This window comes from Mustela putorius, unplaced genomic scaffold, assembly GCF_011764305.1.
Source record: "Mustela putorius furo isolate JIRA1106 unplaced genomic scaffold, ASM1176430v1.1 tig00001130_pilon_pilon_pilon, whole genome shotgun sequence".
NCBI lineage: Eukaryota > Metazoa > Chordata > Mammalia > Carnivora > Mustelidae > Mustela > Mustela putorius.
Window position 1 is genome coordinate 658,809 of NW_025421584.1, and position 25,403 is coordinate 684,211.

The following is a 25,403-nucleotide window of genomic DNA, read 5'->3' on the forward strand; positions in this document are numbered from 1 at the left end:
CCGTAGTTAAGAAAATTACAACACTTGATCCCCCAAAGTCAATTTGTTTTTGTAAATCAGGCTCTTTGATAATATGTAAAATATAGCACTGACTTTAGATTAGACAAAGACGTTGAGATTAAGATACATCCTTGCTTTGGAGGGGAAGAAATTCTGTGTTGGGAAGGAATCAAGGCATACTAGTTCTCTTTTTGTTTGGTTTTTGAAAAAAATGAACGGACGAAAACATTTTAAAATAAACAATGTGTTATTAATTATTCCTTGGAGTTAAGTGAAAACTGGGTTATGCATATCTTAAAAATTTAATTGAAGTAGTGGGTACTTATTACTATAGATCCCTTATCTTCACATAAATATGTTTCTGGAACTATTAGCACAGCATGTGCTGAAATCAAATAGTTGAGAAGATTCCCCTGACATCTTTATGTTAAACAAAGAATGCCGATAGATCTGAATAACATTGAGACTACCGACAGAGACAAAACCAATGTATTATCAGATTACTTTCCTTATTTCTGCTATATGAAGCAAAAACAGTACAGTTCTCAAACAGAGTCCAACCATGAGTTTTGGTACTGTAACATCAAGATGGAAGCTTGGATATATAATAATCTTCTATAAACTACTTGCTATATTCAATTTAACCCACACATAGTTGTACTAAAATAAAATTAGTAGACTGGGGCAGGGAAACTTTTATACATGTACCTTTAATTTCCTCTGAGAAGCACAAAGAAAATGAGAAAGGAAATGATTAAATGTGCAGAAAATACAATTAAAAGGAGGAAGAAGATGCATCTGAGGGAGGAAAAAAAAAAATCTACCTACCACACTCAACTGTTTCCTCATCTTAGAAAAGCCAAAGGGGAAAAAGAAATGTATTTTAAATATTTCAAAATTATTAGTCAACAAACAGAATTCATGATAAACTACGTTTTAGACTGCACTGTAGTCCTGGTCTGAAAAGAATACGTACACTAAAGCAGTAAAAGCGCAAAGCCTTCATTCAGCTTATTAAATGCCCAAATGGGAAAAATAATAAGGAAAAAAAAATTTCCAAAGTAATACCTTCAATGGGGGATTATTTTCATAGGACATTTCTGTTTATAAACTAATCTGTTTAACACTTAGAATATATATTTAGAAACAACCCTTAAAATGCCCTTAAAATGTCTCAATATCCTGTAAATTTAACAGTATTATCAATTTATTACACATATGAAATGAGTCAGGAAGAGCCCCTTTACTTCATTCTGGCTACAGTATTAATAAGAGGTATTTTAAAGAATAATTCTAAAAATCACTAATTGCTACTAATAGGAAAGAAATTTAAGAGTTCCATGTGACTGAGGACACTCGCCTTCAGTTAAAGGTGGAAAAAGAATTGGCAATTCAATAGAAGCAAAGTCGAACCACAAGTCAAGGTAGAACACATTTTGCTATGAGACTTTGGAGAACAAATAGAGCTGATCGGGACAGTTTTCCGCTCACTCCTCTCTCCAAACTATAGAGTGGCAGTCAAAGAAAACACTTAGGAGAGTGTGTGCACCACCACTGTAGTTTTCTTTTTCAAATACCTATGGGTCCTCCAACTGGATTGGATCTATTTGAACATATTCTATTGATATTGAATAGAATACTGAAATAGAATATTGAACATATTCTATTCAAATAGGATCTATTTGAAATATTCGCAAAAATGACAAGCAAAATCGTTATTATTTGGGCTCGTATTGAGCATCACCCAAGCTGTGAATTTATTTACACTCATTACCTTCATAGCTTTGAAATGCTACGTCCATCTAAAACAAATTAGCAGAAAAAGCACAATGAACTATGTGATACGGATTAGCCGAGCGAAGCAATCAGGCTTAGGAAAAATAATACGAGCAGAGTCTGCAATCGCAGACACCCCACCACAAAGCGGGTTATTAAACAGAAGGTGTATTTTCTGAAGGAACAACAGGATTGAATGAGTGTTGCACCCTGATTAAAGAACCAGTGTCAAGTCCAACAGATTTTATCATCTGATTAAAAAGCCATGTCTCTCACACACACGTGCATAAGAACAAAAATTAAAACACCAAGGTCAACCCACAATAAAAACAAACATCTCCATGTCACAAATAGTATGGCATGTTCCCTATTCTAATAATCTAATAAAAGGTGGTGAATATGCTGTGTACATTCTCAGAAGAGTGTTTCTTCCATGCTCTAAGTAGGAAGAGAAGCTCTTTTTTGTGCGATAACCCACATGCATATCTACCTCCAAGCCAGCAGCAAGCTTCATGGACAGCTGCAAGGAAAAGCAAAGAGCACTTTTCCTTACACTTAGCAAGTCTGAACAAAGAGGAAAACATAGAAAAGGTTGATTTCAGAGACATTTGGGACAACTGCACGATTCTGAACTATATTCTTAACGAAGGCACTGTTCTGTGTACACTAAATGCATAAACGCACTGAATTCTCGCACCGCTCCACGAAGCCAGTACTGTTCCCTCCGTGTCACAGATGGCAACCAGAGGGACAGAGAAACGAAGCACTCTGAAACAGGGGCCCACACGATCTGGCTTCAGAGTTTGCGTTTTTAAGTACCATGCTATACAATCAAGCCAAAATCACTCTTTAGTTACTCTAACTGTATGCTAGGAAATACAAGTTGGGGGGGGGGGGGGGGGGGGAGTCAAAAAAGTTAATTTCAAGCTTCCTGTCTGCTCTCCATACCCTCCCAGCACACCAGCCTCTTGTCTCTTCCCCCACAGCCTGACCCTCCCCGGCCTAAAAGGAGTTCACTCTCCAATCTTCAAGCACTGACGAGCAAGACAGGAAAACTACAGAACCACAGAAGAGAAGCCAAGAAGGTCACAGAGAGTAATTGTGGCTGTCTTCAGAGAACGGAGTGGTGATGCTTCGGCAAGATGAGCCCCATGCAAGAGGGCAGGGGGAGATTCTCCATGCTGCTGGCTGCCAGCTCCTCTGAGCAGGGCAACGTCAGATACTCTGGACAGTTGGAGACATTGTGTCTTTATAGGTGTGTGATCGCATTTACAGGGTCAAAGCTGTGCTTTCTTCTGCCTCCCTCTACCCACATCAATCTTCCTAAAAGTCTGCCATAACCTGTGACCACAGAGTACACCCTTAATAGTTAATCAGCCCTTTCTTACCTGCATAGCATTGGGTTCCCAAGACAAAGGCAAGAGACAGTATGGCTTGGAACCCTTCAAATGGAAAAGCGAAAAGCTGTACCTTCTGAGAGTGTTCTAGAAAGAGTATCTTCAATTTATATAAGAAGAACACAGTCGACTGAGATGAAAAGTGAGCAATAATAATTAGGCCATCACCTCAACCATCTCCTGACATAAACAGTCAGACATACAGTTTACAGCCTAATTCATCTGCACCTCTGTCCACACAAACTCTGAACTTTGGCATTTTCCAAAGAATATCAGTAAATATTGGGGTCGGGGGGCTACTTTCAGTATTTTTTAAAACCCCCTATGTTTCTGTTAACACAAAACCCCACCAATATTAAGAAATATTTGACAGAGTTTTAGGCATACAAATTTAATATAAGAACATAAGCAACCTACTTGTTAATTTCTTAATTAACTTTATATATGAGCACACTAAATAATTACTGTTTAAGGGGCACCTGGGTGGCTCAGTGGGTGAAAGTCTCTGCTTTCAGCTCAGGTCATGATCCCAGGGTACTGGGATCGGGCTCTCTGCTCAGCAGGGAGCCTGCTTCCTCCTCTCTTTCCACCTGCCTGTCTGCCTACTTGTGATCTTTGTCTGTCAAATAAAAAATAAATAAATCTTTAAAAAAAAAAATTACTGGTTAAGATGCCAGGAGAAAGGAGCTTACTCAGTTTGAATAGTTGTAACAGCCTAGAACATTGTATATATATTATTCTCAAATGCTTGGCCTTCCAAAACATTGACACCATGAAGAGTGAATTTGCTCATTCCGTGTTTAAACTGTACTGTTGGTAGATTGTGATCTTCAACCCACGAAATGCTTGTCTTTGAGTGGACTTGGTTATATGCTGCTTGAATGGACACCTCTGGCTCCAGTTAAATATTTTCTCTTGTACCCATACGACAGCAGTGACATTTGGTTAAAACAGATTCTAAGATACAGTATTTTGTATTTTTACCTTCAAATCTTTAAAAAAAAAATCATACCTTCAGGATTTTTTTTTAATTACAAAAATTCTGTAAGAACTGTTTTGTAAAAGAAAAATTTTTAATGGATATTATTCAATCAGCAGTATGAGATCTTTTAAGGTATTTATACTTCAATAACTAAAAAAAGAAACTAAGCACCATAAACAAAAATCATACCGGAATCTTCTCCTGTAACATACACTACTTGAATAAGAGGAGGTTTTTCTGCAAACCCTGTAAACTAGATTTAAAATGTTATATACTGTTGAAGTCTAAGTTACTAATGTTTGTATTATTAGGAAGACAAAAACTTATAAAGTTTAATTTCAACAGAAACGGAACAAAAGCATTTTAATTAATCAAAGAAAATCATATTTCTTTTTGAAGGCTAGGTAAGATCATATTGCTTTATATATGCAACTGAACTATAAAAAAATAAGCTTTTGGCAGAAAAATCACAGAGTACTTTCAGTAATATCGACACAAAAATTGCAAGCTGCCAAATGGCTGTCCTTAAAACTTCTATACGTTACTTAAGACAGGCTTTAAACTAATTTCCAAAACACTTAACCTGTGTCTTTCATGTAAAAATCTAAAAGTCGGTCATGTCAAAGAGAACTGATCAGACTTCTAGGCTGTTCTGTCTCTATTACTAAGGTAAATCCATTATGTGAGAGCCTCTCATCGGATGATGGAGAAAGGGAGGGAACACAGAATTCTATTACCAATTTCTTTGTTGGAGGAGGAAGTGGGGAAGAGTCCCCTCTACCAAGCTTCTAAGATTCATTTACGCTTTAGTTTTAAGAGTGCATATTTTTAAGGAATGTTTAATTACAAGAGGCAGATTATTTTGTTCGAGAAGCCTATTTTCTCAATCTGTATCAGATATGCCAAGATTCTTGAGGAGAGGAAATAACCAAGCATTAAGATGAATACCACAGTTTGGCGTAAAGATGCCAGTTTTAAAGCCTGAAGATGTCAGTTTTATGGCTCCTGTCTTTATCTACCATGGAGTCAGGATCTATAGCTCGATTCCACATAAATGCCTTCTCCAGTCCTTTCTGACTTTGATCTTGACATTGACTGAACCCTTAAATTTCCAGAGCTTTTCCTCCATGCGAACTTGAGTTATGATGATATACCGTGAGTCAAATAAAGAGTAAGACCACAGTAATGCAGGCAATTATTCTCTGAAAGAAGTTAACTGGCTAATATGATACATATTATTATCTGATTGAAGTCATTATTCTAAATTCACCGTTTAACACAATCTCATAGGTTTTAAGCGCACTTGTACAATTTAGTGCCAAAAATTATCAATATGACTATTTTATAATAAATTTATAAAACACCAGCATGACAGAATTATTTCTCTTTTAAAATATTTACATTAAATTAGAAACGTTTCTTAAAACCTAGTTTATGAATTATTATTCAAAGTCATATAAATAAAAGATTTTATGTTAACTTTCTGTTTTTCTTCATAATGTTATTCTGTAGTTTAGCAAAGGACAAGATGGATGTCCTATCCTAAAAATCTTCTAGGTACCAATTGAAGTCCAGAAAGTGTTGGGTTAGATGGCCTTTATAGTTTACAAGGGTAGTTATGTAAAGAATCACTATCAGATACACAGATTACAGAACAAAGTGAACAAAGTGCTTTTAAATGACCTTAAAAATATTCAGAACCAGTATAATAATTTTTGCAAAACTTTGGAGTTCAGGGGTTTAGGAGAAAACATTAAAAAAAAAAAACTTCAAATGGAACTCTGATTATTTGACAATAAAAGTACTAACTTTCTATTTAAGTTTCATAGACACAGACTGTCTCTCTGAATAAGGCCACATTTACTACACACTAGTGATCTGGATAATGTTGACCCGATTTGTTTTTATTTAAAAATAGAGAACATCCCTATATGAGAACCACCAATACACGAATGTCCATGAATTAAGTCTAATTAAAAAAAAAAAATAGAAAAGAAGGAAAGGAAGGAAGTGTGGATGGGAATCAGTAAACATTCCTAAATCGTCTTCAAGAGGCAGCAGAAACAAAACAAAACAAAAAAACAAACAGAAAACAAAAAACCCTAAAACATCCAGATAAGGACATGTTAGTAATTTTGGAATATTTTTCAGAGTCAAATATTAAAGACTATCACATAAAAACTCCTCATATTACCAGACAAACATTGCCCATTATAATTAAAAGCCCACAAACACTCCTTCTGACATTCACACACATTTATACTGCAACTAGTTTTAGGAGAGCTGTTAGAAAGACAATATACACATTTTATGTAGGTTTTTTTTTTTTTTTTTTTTTAAGAAACACATTTAGGGACGCCTGGGTGGCTCAGTTGGTTAAGCAGCTGCCTTCGGCTCAGGTCATGATCCCAGCGTCCTGGGATCGAGTCCCACATCGGGCTCCTTGCTCAGCAGGGAGCCTGCTTCTCCCTCTGCCTCTGCCTGCCATTCTGTCTGCCTGTGCTCTCTCTCTCCCCCCCTCTCTCTCTGATAAATAAATAAAAAATCTTTAAAAAAAAAAAAAAAAGAAACACATTTATAAAAACAAGTAAATGAAAATTCACAATTCTACCAACTGGACATCTCTAAGTGGCCTAAGACTCAAACAAATTGGGAGTAGGATTCAGATTCGAATAGAATCACACTGATTTCCTTCTCGTGTGACACACATTGTAACCCCCAGGCACCAAATGTGTAAAGAAGCCTGCAGGACCCCAATTTAGAAATCCCTCCAAGGGCCAGGGAGGTGGCCGCCGCGGAGGCTCTGCCAGCAAAAACTCATCGCAACTTAGGAACGATGCAACCTCTGGTTAAACTGTGCACTTTCCGATGTCACAATCCATGCGGCATTCTATGACAAGGGGGTTTTCCTTCGGCCCAGACTCAACGGAGCAAGAACAAGCAGGCTTTTGAATCAGTGCTCCACCTGAAGTATCCGCTTGCTTGTGAGATTTATACTATACTCGACCGTAGTTTGGCTCTCTTAAACTGTAATTGCTGCGCGATACGCGCCGACAAACTGACAGAAATAACAGGAGATGTGAAAAATGCGACAATACTAAAACCAGATGTTGGGGTAAGATTCCAGCACCATTTTACTTGTGCGTTCGTCTTTTAATGGACAATCTCTGTACTGAAAACAAAAGGCTTTTTTTTTTTTTTAACTCTTAAAAATACCTAGAAACCATGAAATGTTTAGGGAGATGGAGGAGGAAATTTATGGGATGGGGACTTGACAGGGCTGAGGGGGCGGGGCGTAGAGGGGAAGCTGAGACAACAGGAGTGTGAAGGAGGAAAAGAAGGCAGCCCGACCCGCACTATCTTTCTCTCAGTAACCCTACCTCCTCCTTTTCCTGCACTTGTTTTGTTTTAATCCTTTCTTGTAACAACTCCAAACAGGCGTGTTGAAGGTCAGAGTTACTCTGATTTCTGGACAAGCAAGGAGCTAAGAACAAGAACAACTCTTCTCAGGCCCAAGTGCCTTTGTGCCCAGGAAAGTAGCAGATTTCCTTCCCCTGATTTTACCAAGAAGTGTCTTACCCGAACCTTCTAGGTTTGGAGGAATAAAAGCGTTGCATTTGAGGTTACATTTATAAGAACACCCACGTTCAGAAGTCAAGAAGGGTAGCCTTGCTAGTTAGCTGCTTAAAGTGTGAGTCATGGGTTTATTACAAACAACCACAAACACCCCCTTTCTTCAAAAGATTCGCTTAAATATTCTACTGCGCGTTTCTTATTTGGTTGCCGTGAAATGATGATCCGAAAGCCATCACAAGGCACCACGAGCTCTCGTCCTCCCACAAACACCTGCTTTAATAGTCAAAAATAAACAGCGAGATTTAGTTACTCTGCATTTTTATGAACAAACTTACATGATTTCCTGTTGGAAACTTTCAAGGGCTGAACTAGTATTTCTGGTCGTCTCAGAGCCAATCTCCTGGGGGAAAAAGAAAGTCAATGCCTATCAATTTTCAGTACAGATCCAAGATTAATATAACACCAAAATATTAAAAGTCCCAAGGGAGGGGGGAACAGGAAGCCAGGGGGTAAAAATGAACACAATGCAATCTATTCAAATTAAAAAATAAATCCCCTCCTTTTCAAATTTTTATAAGTCATCCCCACTCCAAAATCACTCTTCTTTCCCCACCATCTTTCACATCAATAGAGTTTCAGACATTAATGTGCTATTTTTCCAGTTGCTTCATCACAAAAACCGAATATGACCGGGTCCTGTCGTATTATTTTTGGTCATTATTCATCCTTAGTTAGACAAAACAGAAATCCAAACCTGAGGGATAAAGGATTCTAAAGCAAGGTTTTAGTGCTCCTTTTATCACAACTCTCTTCCACTGCTATTTTGCAGAGAACAAAAGGTCATTTGAAGAGAGACCACTATTCGCGCGCCAGCAGCTCACCTTTCCTGGAAATGCTTTGAGGGAATCAAGCCTGCCCTGGGATTGGCATCATCCGCGTGCTTTGCCTGCCACCACGTTGCATCATCCTGGCTCATAATCTGAAGAATATCTCCCTTTTTGAAAGAAAGCCCAGCTTCCTTACATGGAATTGCTTTATCCTCATTAGGGTCATAGTCAAAGAGGGCTTTGATAAACATCTGGAAGAGAGTTTCATTTAAAAGGAATAAATATTAAATAAATAAATAAATAAATGGGAAAGGGCCAAGATTCTTCTTTGATTTAAGGATACTTTTTTTTTTTAAAGAAAAAAGAATAATTTTTATTTTATTTTTTAAAAAAGATTTTATTTATTTATTTATGAGAGAGAGAGAGAGAGAGAGAGAGCATGAGAGCATCAAGGGGGAGGAGGGAAGGCAGAGGGAGAAGCAGGCTCCCCGCTGAGCAGAGAGCCCGTTGTGGGACACGATCCCAGGACTCTGGGATCAAGACCCGAGCAGAAGACAGATGCTTAACCGACTGAGCCAAACAGGTGTCCCCCCCCCCAAAAAAATGACTTTTTCTCAAAAAGAGAATATGAAAATGAATTCACTGTGACAACGAGGATGGGAAAACATTAGCACCCGCCACCGCCAATAAAACAAAAACAAAAAAGGATTTTTTAAGGAATGATTACCTTGCCTTCTTTAGATGGAGTCTCCTCTTTGATGCTGGGTATAATCTTAAAGGTAATTGCTCCCTGAGACTGAGCCTGGTAACAGAGGAAAGACTTATCAGAGAACTTCTAGAGCCCAGGAGAAGGAAAGCAAAATAGATAGAAAAGGGAATGATGCTGAAAATTTATAAGCTTGAGGTTTCTACTCTTAGATAAACCAAACTGAGAAAACTATTTTTGTAGAAATTCCTGCAATATGAGAAAGCACTTGAGCTCAAGTAAGTTAAAAAACACGAAACGCTAAATGCACTTGACCTTCAGTGCACTTTCAAAATGTATCCGCATCCATGCTAAGCTACTTCAAAACAGAAGCACAGAATCTGCAGACTGCCTGATACAGACAATATTAAGGATGATGTGCAAAGTTCAGATGATACATTTTAGTAGTGGCATCCATGTTTTTAGGAATACCTGTACTGTCAGCAATGCAGTTGTATAATTCACTATATAATACACACACACACACACACTCACTCACTCACTCACACACACACACAATTAGCTGCAATGCTCAGCAGAAAAAAATAACGAGCATTCACTGCTATTAGTGAGTAAAATGCCAAATGTAATAGGTTAATTAAAAGACAAAAAGATTAACTATTAATTTAATTAAAGCAAGCAACAACAATACAGGCCATTCTTTTGCGACCGTCTCAGACCAGAGCAGATGTCCCTTTCATACCCTCTCATGTCTTTCTCGGTTTCTTTTTAGCATTTCTCCTAACCGTACGAAGTAATCATTTATATGGTTATTTCTTAGTATCTGTTATCCCTGCTAAATTCTAAGCTCCACGAAAGCACTAAGTATCTGGCACATACTGGAGAGGAAGGAAGGAAAAAAGAAAAGAGGAAGATGCCATCAGGCAGAGGAGAGGAAGGACACAGGAAGGAGAGGGTAGGGGAAGAGAGAGAGAGAGACAAGGGAGACTGGGTACTATCTCTGAGGTGCACTATCGTAAACCAGGGCTCTGTTCTGGGGGCAGCTGAGAGGAAGCCCTGATTTGTATTGTTTGTCAACGTCCATGGGCCACAGCCAACTTCCATTTACCAGTGGAAGCCCCTGAAAGCCCAGCTGGGAAAAGCTGCAGAGAAATCAGCTCTTGCAAATGTAAGGCAGCAGCACCAGGACAGAGACTCCAGTAAAAAGGGGGTTTAACAGTGTAAGTATCAAAATTTTCGAGCAGGAGTGATTTCAAACAGGTAATATCACTGTTATTACTTATCATAAAATAACAGACAAATCTTAAGAATTCAAAGAATACTGAACTGCAATGGGGAAAGAAAGCAAGTCTTCTCTATAATCTTTTCCCATTCTACAATGTGTGTGTGTGTGTGTGTGTGCGCGCATGCGTGCATGTGTTAATGTGTTCAAAGCCCTTAGAACAGTATCATTAAGCGCTCGACCACTGTAAGAATTACTAGGATTACAAGTCATATAGATCTACCAGCCATTGTGATTGCCATCATGTGGATGAGTGATTAGTCAATCAGTGCAACCCTCTTGCTATTTCTAAGTATTTTGTACAATCTTGCTCATATAGTACGCTTGCCAAATTATTTCCCATGGGTTAATTCCCAACAACTGAACTTCTTGATTAAAGGGTATGCAAATTTAAAATTCGAATGGTAGACAGCCATCTCATAAGATCTACTAAATTCATCCCACCACTGGAAACATATGAGTAGGGCTACATGCCCAGACTCTAGCCATTATCAGGCTTTCAAATCCCTCTAATCCAGTATTTTTCAGACCTCATGTTTTCTTTTGTAAACCTTTCTATAAATATTTTTTCTCTGATGTTTGTGAACTTTTTACACATTAAAATACCTCCTATCATATATATGGACAATATTTTTCCTAAGTGTCATGTGGTCTTTCAGGTAACATATGGCATCTTTTTCCATACAGAAAGTTTTCAATTCCTGCCATCACCTCAGTTATCTTTCTATTTGAATTTCACATCAAGTTTAAAAAGTCTTCCTTTACTTTTAAATATTTTAAAAAGTCAAATTCATTGGGATTTGTTTTGGGTATAGTGTAAAATAGGCACTTTCTTTTTTATAACTGAATCATCAATGTATCCAGTACCATTTATGAAATGACTTCCTGGTTTTCCCATGGATTTAAAATGCCATCTTAATCACATACTAAATATTCATATATACGGCGGTCTGCTGGAAGATACGAAACTCTTTCTCTGTATGTTTACATTTTCATACATTAAAAGCAACAAGTCTCCCTCATTTTATCCTTACAAATGAACTGGAAAATTAATACTGCCAAGGCCTCAAATAATTTTGTTCTGTTTTAGATTTCACGAGGCATCTAAATCAGTCTCACTGTTTTAGATACCTAGAAAGCATAGCCAAGAGTCTGCCCATGTCCATGGGAGAAGGAAAAAGAAAAATTCATCACGAGTAACAGAGTAGATGCCGTCTCTTAAGTGCCTATTTGAGACAGGCCCTGAAATAAACTCTTTATATACATGAGTCATTTAATCCTCAAAACACTGAGGCCATGAGGTATTTAACCTCTTCTTGCTCTCATTCCGTAAATGAAAACGCCAGCACAATGCAGAGAGTACGGTAATTTCCAAGGACTTACAGGGATTAAGTAATAAAGCTGGGATTACAGCTCTGGACAGCTAAATCCAAATTCTGCATTTGTAACCAAGTCTGAAACATACTAATTCAATTTCATTTTTATTGCAAGTTTAAAATACATTTTCAGCTTACCAAAATCTGAATTATTTCCTCGGGCCTTTTATCCTCGACTGGAATCCCATTCACTTCCCTAAGTTCATCACCAACATGTATAAGACCTGAGAAGTAGCAAATTGGATAAATTAGCTGAGTTACCTATGAAAGAACCGCAATTCTCAACTGTGTCCATACTCCGAGCATTGTTTGGTGCCCCGAATACATGAGGACACTTTTAGGCTTCTCTGGTTTCAGATTCCGTGCCTCTAAACAGCAATGAATCAAAGACTACCACGTTATAATGCTGCCAAAGAAATAACATCAGCAGCGCAGCCTTTGTCTAGAAACGTGTATTATTTTCACCTAACAAAAGAATTTTTATCTTGTTTTAAAGGCTGCACACATGCAGTCATCCTTTTCGAATCAGGAACACTTGAAACAGACTCTAATATCACTCTGGAAGCCCATGTAAACGGAGATTGTAAAGTTGAGTGAGATGTATCATGTATTTCAACAGGTTTTCACAGTTCAGCACAGAGCAAAGTATCTTACTGTTTTGATGTATTACATCAAAAAATCGTTATCCTCTTAATTACATGTTGGAAATGTTGCCCATGAAATGCAGCATGACTTGTTCACGTGGCTGGTGCTGAAACCCTTACCACTTCTCTCCCTCTTTTTTTAAAAAAATGCTTACCACTTCTATCCGCAGCGCCTCCTCTCATGATTCTAGCCACAACGATGGCTCCAGTCTGCTCGTCTTTCTTAATGGTAGCTCCCTTTGAAGGAAAACAAAAAAAAAAGTACCTGTGGGTAAAGGTGTGCACTGGGTGGCAGGAAAGGGAGCCGAAATAAGGACATTTATCCGGAAAAAGTGAAAACAATTACACAAAAATTAAAGGTACGAGGCAGGAGGAACAGACACCATGCCCCTCATCGTACAAACATTCCTGACTTGGAAAGATTTTCTATCAGACACAACCTCTCCAGTTTTCAGCACCATTTAAGGATTTTTCAAGTCTTTAACCTCTTCAACACAATGAAAAATACAAATATCTTTTTTTCCATTATAATGCCTTGTATTTGAATATGATTTGTTTTTGCCCCCTGACAGCATCTGCTCATCTCACTTTGTCTTTCTAATACCCCATGAAGAAGGTGGGCTCCACTGAGATTAAGTGAATACAAAAATCTCCTATAAACTAGAAAACTGAAACCCAGATCAACTGGCTTTTAGTTTCAGGATCCTTCATTACACTACTATGGTAAAAGAACTCAGCCATAATGACAAAAAAAGAGAAAAATTAAACTCCGAAATTAGTCATGTTTCTTGCCTAGTGGTAAGATAAACTAATGGAGAGAAGATCTGTTACTCCAAGGTCTTCACGTACTAGGACTGCACTTGGTACAAAGAGAACCAACATTCTGGCAGAAGATTAGGAAACAATTTCAAAAAGGATCCAGAAAGTCTTCACTTATGGATGTTCAGAAGCAAATTAACTGAATGTTGCTTTATAAGAACATCAGGCACAAATGGTTACTTTGAACACCTTTTTATGACTTTCCTTCGAAGAAACTGGCATCGGTGTAGGAAAGCATTCTACAATGGCAACACACATCGAAAAAGATGCACGTTAGATCATGGCAGAATTCACTGGAAAAAGAAAGTCGCATTTTTCTCACGTCAATACACACGTGTGTATCATTAAAAAAGGTATGTAAACAAAATTAGGAATACATTTATAATAAATATATTTTCTATGACAACTATCAGATACCTAATAATGGTTAAAAAAATCAAATACTTAAGTGATCAGATTTTGTGACATTTTTCTTCACCAAGCATGTGGTCATGTCCAAAGATTTAAATGAGCATCTCTCCACAATCGTAAACACCAGACCCATAAAGACCCGTCATTAACTTACTGTTAATGGTAAGTTCTGCTTTTCTTTAAAGTTTACTTACAGCCAAGATCACCAGAAATGTATTATTTTTTTTTTCTCCTAAATGTATTTTTTTTTAATTTTTTTTATTTTTTATAAACATATATTTTTATCCCCAGGGGTACAGGTCTGTGAATCACCAGGTTTACACACTTCACAGCACTCACCAAAGCACATACCCTCCCCAATGTCCATAATCCCACCCCCTTCTCCCAAACCCCCTCCCCCCGGCAACCCTCAGTTTGTTTTGTGAGATTAAAAGTCACTTATGGTTTGTCTCCCTCCCAATCCCATCTTGTTTCATTTATTCTTCTCCTACCCACTTAAGCCTCCATGTTGCATCACCACTTCCTCATATCAGGGAGATCATATGATAGTTGCCTTTCTCTGCTTGACTTATTTCGCTAAGCATGATACGCTCTAGTTCCATCCATGTTGTTGCAAATGGCAAGATTTCATTTCTTTTGATGGCTGCATAGTATTCCATTGTGTATATATACCACATCTTCTTGATCCATTCATCTGTTGATGGACATCTAGGTTCTTTCCATAGTTTGGCTATTGTGGACATTGCTGCTATAAACATTCGGGCGCATGTGTCCCTTTGGATCACTACATTTGTATCTTTAGGGTAAATACCCAATAGTGCAATTGCTGGGTCATAGGGCAGTTCTATTTTCAACATTTTGAGGAACCTCCATGCTGTTTTCCAGAGTGGCTGCACCAGCTTGCATTCCCACCAACAGTGTAGGAGGGTTCCCCTTTCTCCGCATCCTCGCCAGCATCTGTCATTTCCTGACTTGTTGATTTTAGCCATTCTGACTGGTGTGAGGTGATATCTCATTGTGGTTTTGATTTGTATTTCCCTGATGCCGAGTGATATGGAGCACTTTTTCATGTGTCTGTTCGCCATCTGGATGTCTTCTTTGCAGAAATGTCTGTTCATGTCTTCTGCCCATTTCTTGATTGGATTATTTGTTCTTTGGGTGTTGAGTTTGCTAAGTTCTTTATAGATTCTGGACACTAGTCCTTTATCTGATATGTCGTTTGCAAATATCTTCTGCCATTCTGTCAGTTGTCTTTTGATTTTGTTAACTGTTTCCTTTGCTGTGCAAAAGCTTTTGATCTTGATGAAATCCCAGTAGTTCATTTTTCTAATAAAACTAGTGTGATTACACAAACTTTCATTTGCCTTAACAATATCTCAAATCCTCCCATCAGAGTATGACTAATGGCAGAAGGGTCTGGTAACCTAATTTAAGATTAATTACCCATTTTTTCAGAGCATTCTTTTCCCCCCTTACTTTTCTGTTTTTAATTGAGGTAAAATTGGTATGCAACATTATTATGACTTTCAGGTATACGCCATTACAATTTGACATATGTATGGACTACAGAGATCACTAGTAGAAGTCCAGTTACCACCCATCACTATATGACCCCATTCACCCATTTTGTCCCCCAACCAACCTTCTGGTAGCTACCAATCAGTTGTCTGTATCTACGAGTTTGTTTTATTTGTTCATTTGCTTTTTTCTAGATTTCACAGATGAATAGAATTATATGGTATTTGTCATCCTCTAACTTCTTTCACTTAGCATAGCACCTTCAAGATCTCTCCATGTCCTTTTTAATGGTGGGGTAATACTCTGCGGTATATACGTACACACCATATCTCCTTCACCTGTTTGTCTACTACTGGACATTTAGGTTCTTTTCAGGTCTTGGTTATTATATATAATGGCACAATGAATATAGGGGAGCATGTATCTTTTTTTTCTTTTTAGAGTTTATTTTTTTAGTAGGGGGAGAGAGAGAAAGAGAGAGAGAGATATTATTATCATTTCTTTCTCCATTGTATGTTATTGGCTCTTTTGTTGCAAATTAACTGTCCATACTATGTGTGGGTTTAATTTTGGGCTCTCAGTTCAGTTCCATTGGTCAGTGTATCTGTTTTTATGCCCATACCAAATTGTTTTGATTACTATAGTTGTATGATTTCAAATCAAGGAGCATGAGGCCTCATACTTTGTTCTTCTTTCTCAAGATTACTGTGGACATTTGGGATCTTCTGTGGTTCCATACAAATTTTAGAATTGTTCTAGTTCCCTGAAAAATGCCCATGGAATTTTGAGAGGGGACTGCATTGAATCTGTAGATTGTTTTAGGTAGTCTGGACATTTTAACAACATTAATTCTTCCAATCCATGACCATGAACTATCTTTCCATTTATTTGTGTCTTCTTTTTCATCAATTTCATGGTTTTCCATACACAGATTTTTCACTTCCTTGGTTAAATTTATTCCTGAGTATTTTATTTGTTTTGGAGATTGTTTTCTTAATTGTTTTTCTGATAATTCATTATTCATGTATAGAAATGCCATATTTCTGTTGTGATAATTTTGTATCCCTGTACTTCACTAAATCCATTTATTAGTTCTAACAGTTTTGTTGCAGTCTTTGGACTTTCTACAAATAATATTATGTTAATATAATATTGTGCAAATAGTTATAGTTTTAGTTCTTCCTCCCCTGGATGGTTCCTACTTCTTTTTCTTGCTTTATTGCTATGCCTAGGACTTCCAGTACTGTGTTAAGCAAAAGTAGCAATAGGGTGTAATCCTCTTCTTGTTTCTGATTTTAGAGGAAAAATTGCCAGCTTTTTACCGTTGAGTATGATGTTAGCTGTGGGTCTGTCATATATGGCCTTTATTATCTCCCCTCACTTCATTGAGTTTGGATCATATAAATGGATGTTGAATTTTCTCAAATGATTTTTCTGCATCTACTAAGATCATATGATTTTTATCCTTTATTTTGTCAATGTGGTATGTCATGTTGATTGATCTATGGACATTGAACCATTCTTGATTCCCTAGACTAAATCCCACTTGATCGTGGTTTATGATCGATTTAATGTATTACTGAACTCAGTTTGCTAATATTTTGATGAGAATTTTTTCATCAGTGTCATTAATGATATTGGCCCATAACTTTGAGTATATGTGGTATTCTTATCTAGTTTTGGTATTAGGGTAAAGCTTTAAAACTCATCAAGTGCTCCCTCCCCTTCAATTTTTTGTAAGAGTTTTAAAAGTATGTATATTCAATCTTTGAATGTTTGATAATCTGTGAAACCATCTGGTCCTAGACTTTTACTGGGAAATTCTGATTATTAATTCAATATCCTTGCTAGTAATTGGTCTATACAGATTTTCTAGTTCTTTATCACTTGGTCTTAGAAAATTTTTTATGTTTCTAGGAATTTATCCATTTCTTCTAGGCTGTCCAGTTTGTTGGCATATAATTGTTCATAGTTTCATGATTCTTTGTATTTCTGTGGTGTTAGTTGGATCTCCTCTTTCATTTCTGATTTTATTTGAATCCTCTCTCTTGATGAGTCTGGCCAAAGGTTTGTCAACTTGCTTTATCTTTTCAAAGAACCAGCTCTTAGTTTCATTGACCTTTTCTATCGTTTTGTCTCTTTCCTTTATTCCTGCTCTGATCTTTAGTATTTCTTTCCTTCTACCAACTATGGGCTTCCTTTTTGTGTAAAATTAGATTATTTAAGATTTACTTGAGGTAGGCCTGTACTGCTATGAATTTCCCTTTTAGAATCACTTTCACAGATTTAAAATATTTGGATTTGTGGTGTTCCTATTTTCATTTCTATCCCTAGGTACTTCTTCACTTCTTATTTGGTTTCTTCAGTGATCCACTGATTGCTGAACAGCATGCTGTCTGATCTCTATATTGGGAGTTTTCCCAATTTTCTTCTTAAAATTGATTTCTAGTTTTATACCATTGTGGGTGAAGATGTTTGATATTTCATCTTCTTGAATTTGAGACTAGTTTTGTGGCCTAACATGATCTACCCTGGAGAATGTTCCATGTGCAGTTCAGAAGAATGTGTATTCTGTTCTTTTTTGATGGAATGTTCTGTACATATCTATTAAGTCCATCTGGTCTAATGTATTGTTCAAAGCCACGGTTTCCTCATGGAGTTTCTGTTTGGAAGATGTATCCACACTTACTGATGTAAGTGTGATTTTAAAAGTTTCCTACTATTATTGTATTACTGTCAATTTCTCCCTTTAGGTCTGTAATATTTGCTTTATTATATGCCTCTATATTTTGTGCATATATATTTATAAATGTTATGTCTTCTTGTTGGATTGAACTTTTTCACTACATAACACCCTTTTTCATTAACTATAGTTTTTGTTTTAAAGTCTATTTTGTCTGTTCTAAGTATAGCTATGCCAGCTTTTTGTTTCCATTTGCATAGAGTATCTTTCTCCATTCTTTCAGTTTATGTATGTCCTTACTTCTGAAGTGAGCCTCTTAAAGAGAGCATATGGATTTTTTTTTTTTAATCCACTCAACCACTGTCTTTGACTGGAATATTAAGTTCATTTAAAGTAATTACTGATAGGTACATACATACTCAATGCCATTTTGTTAATTGTCTTCGGGCTGTTTTCACGGTTCCCATCTGTTTTTCTTTTCTCTCTCTTCCCTTGCGATTCAATGATTTCCTTTTAAATTGTTTAGATTCCTTTCTCATTTTCTTTTGTGTATTCAGTATAAATTTTGCTTTGTGGTTATTGTGAAGTCCACCTATAACTTCCCGTGTATATAGTGGTCTGTTTTGAGTAGACAGCAACTTAACTTGAACATATTTTAAAACTTTACATTTTTTTTCTTCCTGCCTCCCTTGTTTTATATTTCTTATGTCACACTTTATACCTCTTTATTTTGCACCTCCCCTTAACTAATTACTTTAGTTTTAGTCAATTTTATTATTTTTGTAAGTAAACTTGCCTTATTAGCAGTTGATCCAATATCTTTACCATATATTTACCTTTTCCAGTGACATTTTTACTTTCATACACTTTCTTATTATTAGTGCCATTTCTTTTTCAATTTAGGGAAGTCCCTTTAACATTTCTGATAGAGCCAGTTTAATGATGATGAACTGTTTCTGCTTTTGCTTATATGTAAAAATTTTAATCTCTCCTTCAAATCTGAGTACTAAACCTACCAGTAGAGACATCTAGGTTAGAAGTTTTCTCCTTTAGCGCTTTGAATATGTCATGCCACTCTCTTCTGGCCTGCTAAGTTTCTGCTGAAAAATCTGCTGATAGTCTTACTTGACACAGTAAGTTGTTTGCAGCTTTTTGAGATTCTCTCTTTTACTTTTTTAATTATAATGTGTCCTGGTATGGATCTCTTTGGGTTCACCTTATTTGGAACTCTCTGGAATTCATGGAGCTCTAGATCTATTTTCTTATCCAGATTAGAAAAGTTTTCAGCCATTATTTTTTTCAAATAAGCTTTCTGGCCCTGTCTACTTTGTATTTGGAACCCTATAATGTGAATGTTATTCCATCTGACATTGATTCAAAGGTTCCTTAAATTATCTTCACTTTTTTTCATTCATTATTTTCTTTTTTGCTGCTCTGAGTGGCTTCTATTGTTTTTTCTTCCAGCATGCTGATCTGATCTTTGGCTTCATCCAGTCTGTTGAATTGCTCTAGTGTATTTTTCAGTTCAATTACTGTATTGTTCAGCTATGTACTTTCTGTTGGGAATTTTGTTATATTTTCTCTTTGTTGAGGATCTGTGTTTATCCAATTTTTTTCTGACTTCAGTGAGCATCTTTATGACCATTCCACTTTGAATTACCAGATATGTTGCTTCTTTCCATTTCATCAATGTCATTTTCTAATGTTTTGTCATGTTTTATTTGGAACATTTTATGTCTCATTTTTGCCTGATTCTCTGTGTTTATTTCTATGTACTAGGTAAATCAATCACTTCTCCTAGTATTGCAAGAGTGACCTTTCAAAGGAGATGTCATATGGCCTAGAAACTCAATCCCCTCTGACCAGCGCTAGGGGCTCAAGAAGCATCCCCTGTATGGGATGCATGAATCTTATGTCACACAGTAGATGTAACCCTGCCACATGTGATGCAGCAGTGTGGTGGGCTAGTGCCCAGCCTGGCTGTAATGCATGGCTGCCCTGAGCGGCACGAGGCTACACTGTGGCAAAGGGGTGGGCAGGGCTGTTGGCTGGCCCAGCTGGGACCCACAGTTGCAGTGTTGGGTTGGCAGGATTCTCAGCTGGCCACATCCTGCATCTCTAGCAGGTTAGAGGTCTAGTTCCCAAATGACTCCCACCCTCACCAACTTTAACAAGGTAGATAAGGTCACAAATACGGCACCTGCCAGTGTCTCCATTCCTGGGAAAAGTTCCAAAAGTTTTCTGCCTCTCTGACAAGCACTTTAAGATTAGTAAGTGGGTCTCCTTCATATATAGTCTAGGTGCTTTTCAAATTAGAATTTTCCCACTGAGTCCCTGGGTGAATGAGTCTACACATGAACCCTTAAGAGCCAGTTCTCCATTCCCTGTAGTTCCATGGTTTTCTTGAACATAATCTCTGTTTGTTTTCAAAGTCTGGCATTTATGGTCCTCATCTCTCTCATGTATGATCTAAGGGTTTGGGGTGCCTGATGTGGAACACAAACCCCTCACTCAGAGAAAACTTCTGTATTTTTTAGATTCTCCTTCACTGTGGATCACTGAACATACAGTGGATTGTTTCTGGCAAGATGGCCCTCTCCTATCCATCTCAATGCTGTCCTTTCTGCCCTTTATTTTAGAGGTTCTGTTCATCCAGTTTGCTGGTCTTTTTCAAATTATTCTATATGCAGTTGTGCATTTGTTGTATATATGGGAGAGAGGGTTGGAGTTCAGGATCTTCCTACACGCCCTCTTGAACCCAAATCCCTATTTATTCATATTTTATAGATGAGAAAGTAATCACAAATGGCTCTAATTTGTCTAAGATCAGAAAATTAGTGTGCAGTGAAGTCAGGACTTATCTAAGGCAAACTCATCAGAATTGCTTATTTTTAATCTTAACTATTATTTAATACTGCTTACCCTGTAGCTTTCCATAACCTTTACTCATAAATTTATAAGTTCATTGCCCTTGCAGTAGTTTATCTATGATGGAGATCAACAATTCCTTCCCTTTTTGTATGTGCATGCCATATTCCCATATCAAGTGGCAAAAATGGTTTTAAGTCATTTAAGGCTATGAGAAGAATTGCAGCTGCCTCCTAGGCCTCTTGAAATACTGGCTCTTTGGGAAGTCAGATACCATAAGAAATCATGACTCCTGCCATGCTGTGAGTCAGCTCACACTAGCCAAATGGAGGTACCACCTAGGAGATGACTGATCAGCCCCCAACTTCTCAGCCATCCCAACCCAGGCATTAATCCTAGGAATGAAATTCATAGACAATCCAGTCTCAACCACCACCTAACTGTACATGTGAGGGACTCTAAATAAGAATCACCTAAAAAAATAAATAAATAAAAATAAAAAAAATTAAAAAATAAAATAAAAAAAATAAAAAATAAAAATAAATAAAAAAAAATAAGAACCACCCACTGAGCCTATCAAACTCTAAAACTACAAAATATAATAATATATTATTGTCTTAGCCACAAAATTTGGGGTGATTTATAACACAGAATTAGGTAACTGGCATAAATCTCTTTCTTCACTAGAAATTATACTATTTTTCAATGTTGGACCATTCAGTTTGTTGTGCTTACTGCTAGTCCCCCCACCCCCGCTTTTTTAAAAAAAATATTTTATTTATTTACTTGAGAGAGAAAGAGAGCACACAAGCAGAGGGAGGGTCAGAGAAAGAGGGAGAAGCAGATTCCCTGCCGAGCAGTGAACCCGATGTGGGGCTCAATCCCAGGACCCCAGGATCATGACCTGAGCCCAAGGCAGACTTAACTGACTGAGCCACCCAGGCACCCCTTACTGCTAGTCCTTTTGACTTATTCTGTGACTCAGTGAAGTTGACAAATATTTACTGAGAACCTACTCTGTGCCAGGTTCTTTTTGAAGAGCTTGTAATACAGTCATGAAACAAACTAAGAATTTCTGGCCCCTTGTGGAGCTTACATCTAACAAGAGAGAACAATAAAAGATGAAATAATGAGATATAAGGGGCGTTAAAAAGTGGCCAACACCATGGGTATGAGAAAGGGCAAGGTGAGAAAGATCGGGAGTGCCAGGGCAGGAAGAAGAAAAACAGTGGAAAGACACGCCTCAATGAGAAAATGTCACTGAGTAAAGAAAAAAAAAAAAAAAAAGGAGAAGAAGGGGGGCAGTGTCTAGGTCCACCATTCAGCATTGTGAGACAGAGCCCTAAAAGAGGCTTTGTGCTGACCACGGAGCCTGCTTAATAGTCTCTCTCTTTGGGGCACCTGGGTGGCTCAGTGGGTTAAAGACTCTGCCTTTTGCTCAAGTCATGATCCCAGTGTCCTGAGATTGAGCCCTGCATCAGGCTCTCTGCTCAGCGGGGAGCCTGCTTCCTCCTCTCTCTGCCTGCCTCTCTGCCTACTTGTGGTCTCTGTCTGTCAAATAAATTAAAAAAAAAAATCCTCTCTCTTCCTCTCTCTGTCCCTCCCCGTCTCTTTCTTTAAAAAAAAAGAGAGAGAGAGAGATGGGAGTTAACCAAAGAGAAAGAACAGATGAAAATAGCATAAAAGTGCTGAGATGGGGCTATGAATAGAATGATCCAGAAAAGCAAAAAAACGCAGTGTGGCTGGACTAAAGAAAGAAGGGAAAAGCAGTAGGAACTGAGGCCAGATGGTTAACAGAGAGCCAGATCATGTAGATCCTTGTGAGGACTCTGGATTTTAATCTGAAAGAAACAGGGAGAACCTGAACAGCAGAACCGCTATAATCCAACAGCCTCACTCTGAGACCTATTGTCTAAGGGTGAAGGACTGTAAAAGCTAAAGTAAAGAAACAAACTGGAGGTTGTTAAAATACTCCAGGGCCAAAATGAAGGAGGCTTGGATCTGACTGGCAGGAGGAGAAGTGATGAATAGTCTGGATGTTATTGGCAGAGCCAAAAGTATTCCCAACGGACCCAAAAATGGGACATCAAAGAAGAAAGGTATCAAAGACTGACTCTGGGTTTTGGCTGAGCAGTGAGGAAGATGGGATTGTAATCAACTAAGAGGAGGAATCCTAGAAGGGGAATGGATTTGGGGGTAAGATCAGTTTACTTCTGGACATGTCAAGACAGAGATGTCCATCAGACATTCCAATGGAGATATCAAGTACACAGATGGACATACAAATTTAGAACTCAGAAAAAAGATCTGAGAGAAAAACAGACCTGGGAGTCACTGACACACAGATTACTTTTAAAGCCATGGGCTGGATGAAATCATTTCTAGACTACGTAGATAAAGAAGAGCACGCCAACACTGAAGGGTTACTCTGCTGGAGATAGGAATCTTGAAACAGAACTGCTTGCTATCTGCTGATTTTACCTTATCCCTCGAGGGTGAACTACAGACTCGGAGAAATCACCTCTCACTTTCTACATGACACCTGCACTTGACTCAATCTTCATTTTGATCCCTTCATTCTTAAAGAGTTCTACTTCTATATTGCTTCCCAAACCTCTTTTATCACAGTTGTTGGACGCATTCCCAGTGGAACGTAGTTGCATGAAAATCAAAACTCAATAAAAGAGAGCACATGACATGTCCTATTATACAAAAGTCTACAAAGGCAAAAATGAATTAAAATTGTATCAAATGTTTTAGTTCTTCCATATTCTCTTATGTAGGTATTCTAAGCTTATTCCATATGATTTTGGAGAGAGAGATAAAGGGCACACACACAAGCTGGGGAGGGGCAGAGAGGGCAGGGGAGAATCTCAAGCAGGCTTCACGCTCAGCACAGGGCCCTACACAGGGCTTGATCTCATCAACCCTGAGATCATGACCTGAACCAAAATCAAAGTTGGACACAGAACCGACTGAGCCCCCCAGGCATCCCATTATTCTCTAATTCTGCTTAAATGTGTCTTGTTACTGCTGTAAATCAGTTTACAAAAGAGGACTCCTGAGACTGGGCTATCATGATGTTCTACATAAAGACTGCATCTCCTACAAGACTGCCAATATTCTAAGACCTCCTCCTTCAGCTGGTAGCACAGGTGATTTCAGGTTGAACCTTTGAAATCAACATGATTTTAAGTATCATCTACCAAACACTTACATCAAGAATACTGGAGACATTTTTTAAAAATCTAGATTCCAGGCCCCCTATGAAACCTACTGATGCAGACTTTCTAGGGGATAGAAGCTGGGAAGTCTGCATTTTAGGTAATCACCTCAGGCAGTTCTTCGGATACTGAAGTTTGAGCACCGCAGTTCTGAAGGAAGAAAGGACAACCCATGCCAGAAACTGAATTCAGGATCATAATCCACTCACTAACAGAATGTCATTTTCTTAAGCTTGTTTAAAAATTAGTATTTATTATTATTTCTCTATAAAACGGATACAAATTATTCTACCATCATGGGGAGGGAGGACAGGTCTGCTCCCGGCATCCTGACCAGTGTCTTTCCTCTCCTCTTCTCCATTCATTTAACCATCGCTTCCCTCAAACTATCTCCCTCTCACCTTTCCATGGCAAATACCTGCATGATCTGTGTTCACTGCCTCTTTTCCCTGCAAATGGCCCTCTCCTTCAATAACTATCATCTAGAGCTCCTACCATGTCATCATTCTGTGAAACAGTCACATAATGTGTGGTAATGCATTAAAAACTTACAAAGCATTTCAAATACATTATGCTAGGGGATATTCAAAACACTCTTGTAGAGGCATATCTCCTGATGATCTAATAAGAAAGCTGGGGATGAGAGGCTAAATGACTTTTTCCTATAAGGATACAGAGCAAATATGTGATACCATAAAGCTTCCCATTTAGGTCATCTAATGCAAGCTTGGTATTTTTTTCACTGCATTATAACTCAGTCTAACAAACAAAATTATATTTTTTAAAAAGGTTTATTTATTTGAGAGAGAGTGTGTGTGGCAGGAGTGAGTGAGTGGGTGGGAGAGGGGCAGAGGGAGAAGGAGAGAATCCTCAAGTAGACTCCCTCCCCGAGCACAGAGCCTGATGCAGGACACAATCCCAGGACCCTGAGACCATGATCTAAGCTGAAATCAAGAGTCAGATCCTTAACCAAGTGAGACATCAGGCGCCCCCAAAATTACATTTTTTAAAGATTTTATTTATTTGACAGACAGAGATCACAAGTAGGCAGAGAGGCAGGCAAAGAGAGAGAGAGAGAGAGAGAGAGAGGAGGAAGCAGGCTCCCCACTGAGCAGAGAACCCGATGTGGGGCTCCATCCCAGGACCCTGGGATCACGACCTGAGCCGAAGGCAGAGGCTTCAACCCACTGAGCCACCCAGGTGCCCCCAAAATTACACTCTTAAATAACACTGATAAACCAACTCCCTGATTGCTAAATCTTATGGCCTTTCCTCCTGAATCATTTGCCAAACATTTATTATCCATCCAATCAC

The 25,403-nt window shown here is 38.0% G+C and overlaps 1 protein-coding gene across 4 annotated transcripts in view; it reads right to left on the reverse strand.

Moving 5' to 3' along the window:
* MPP7 (MAGUK p55 scaffold protein 7) overlaps window positions 1-25,403 on the reverse strand; it is a 287,917-nt gene that overhangs the window by 72,817 nt on the left and 189,697 nt on the right. For 2 of the 4 annotated variants that reach the window (XM_045087410.1, XM_045087411.1), the window contains 7 exons: window positions 12,722-12,803; window positions 12,061-12,146; window positions 9,286-9,360; window positions 8,613-8,809; window positions 8,067-8,131; window positions 829-849; window positions 709-720 (listed from right to left, as the gene is read on the reverse strand). In XM_045087410.1, the coding sequence (XP_044943345.1) occupies window positions 709-720; window positions 829-849; window positions 8,067-8,131; window positions 8,613-8,809; window positions 9,286-9,360; window positions 12,061-12,146; window positions 12,722-12,803 (538 nt within the window). The remainder of the gene's footprint in view (window positions 1-708; window positions 721-828; window positions 850-8,066; window positions 8,132-8,612; window positions 8,810-9,285; window positions 9,361-12,060; window positions 12,147-12,721; window positions 12,804-25,403) is intronic. The other 2 variants (XM_045087412.1, XM_004779351.3) reach the window with 1 other exon arrangement.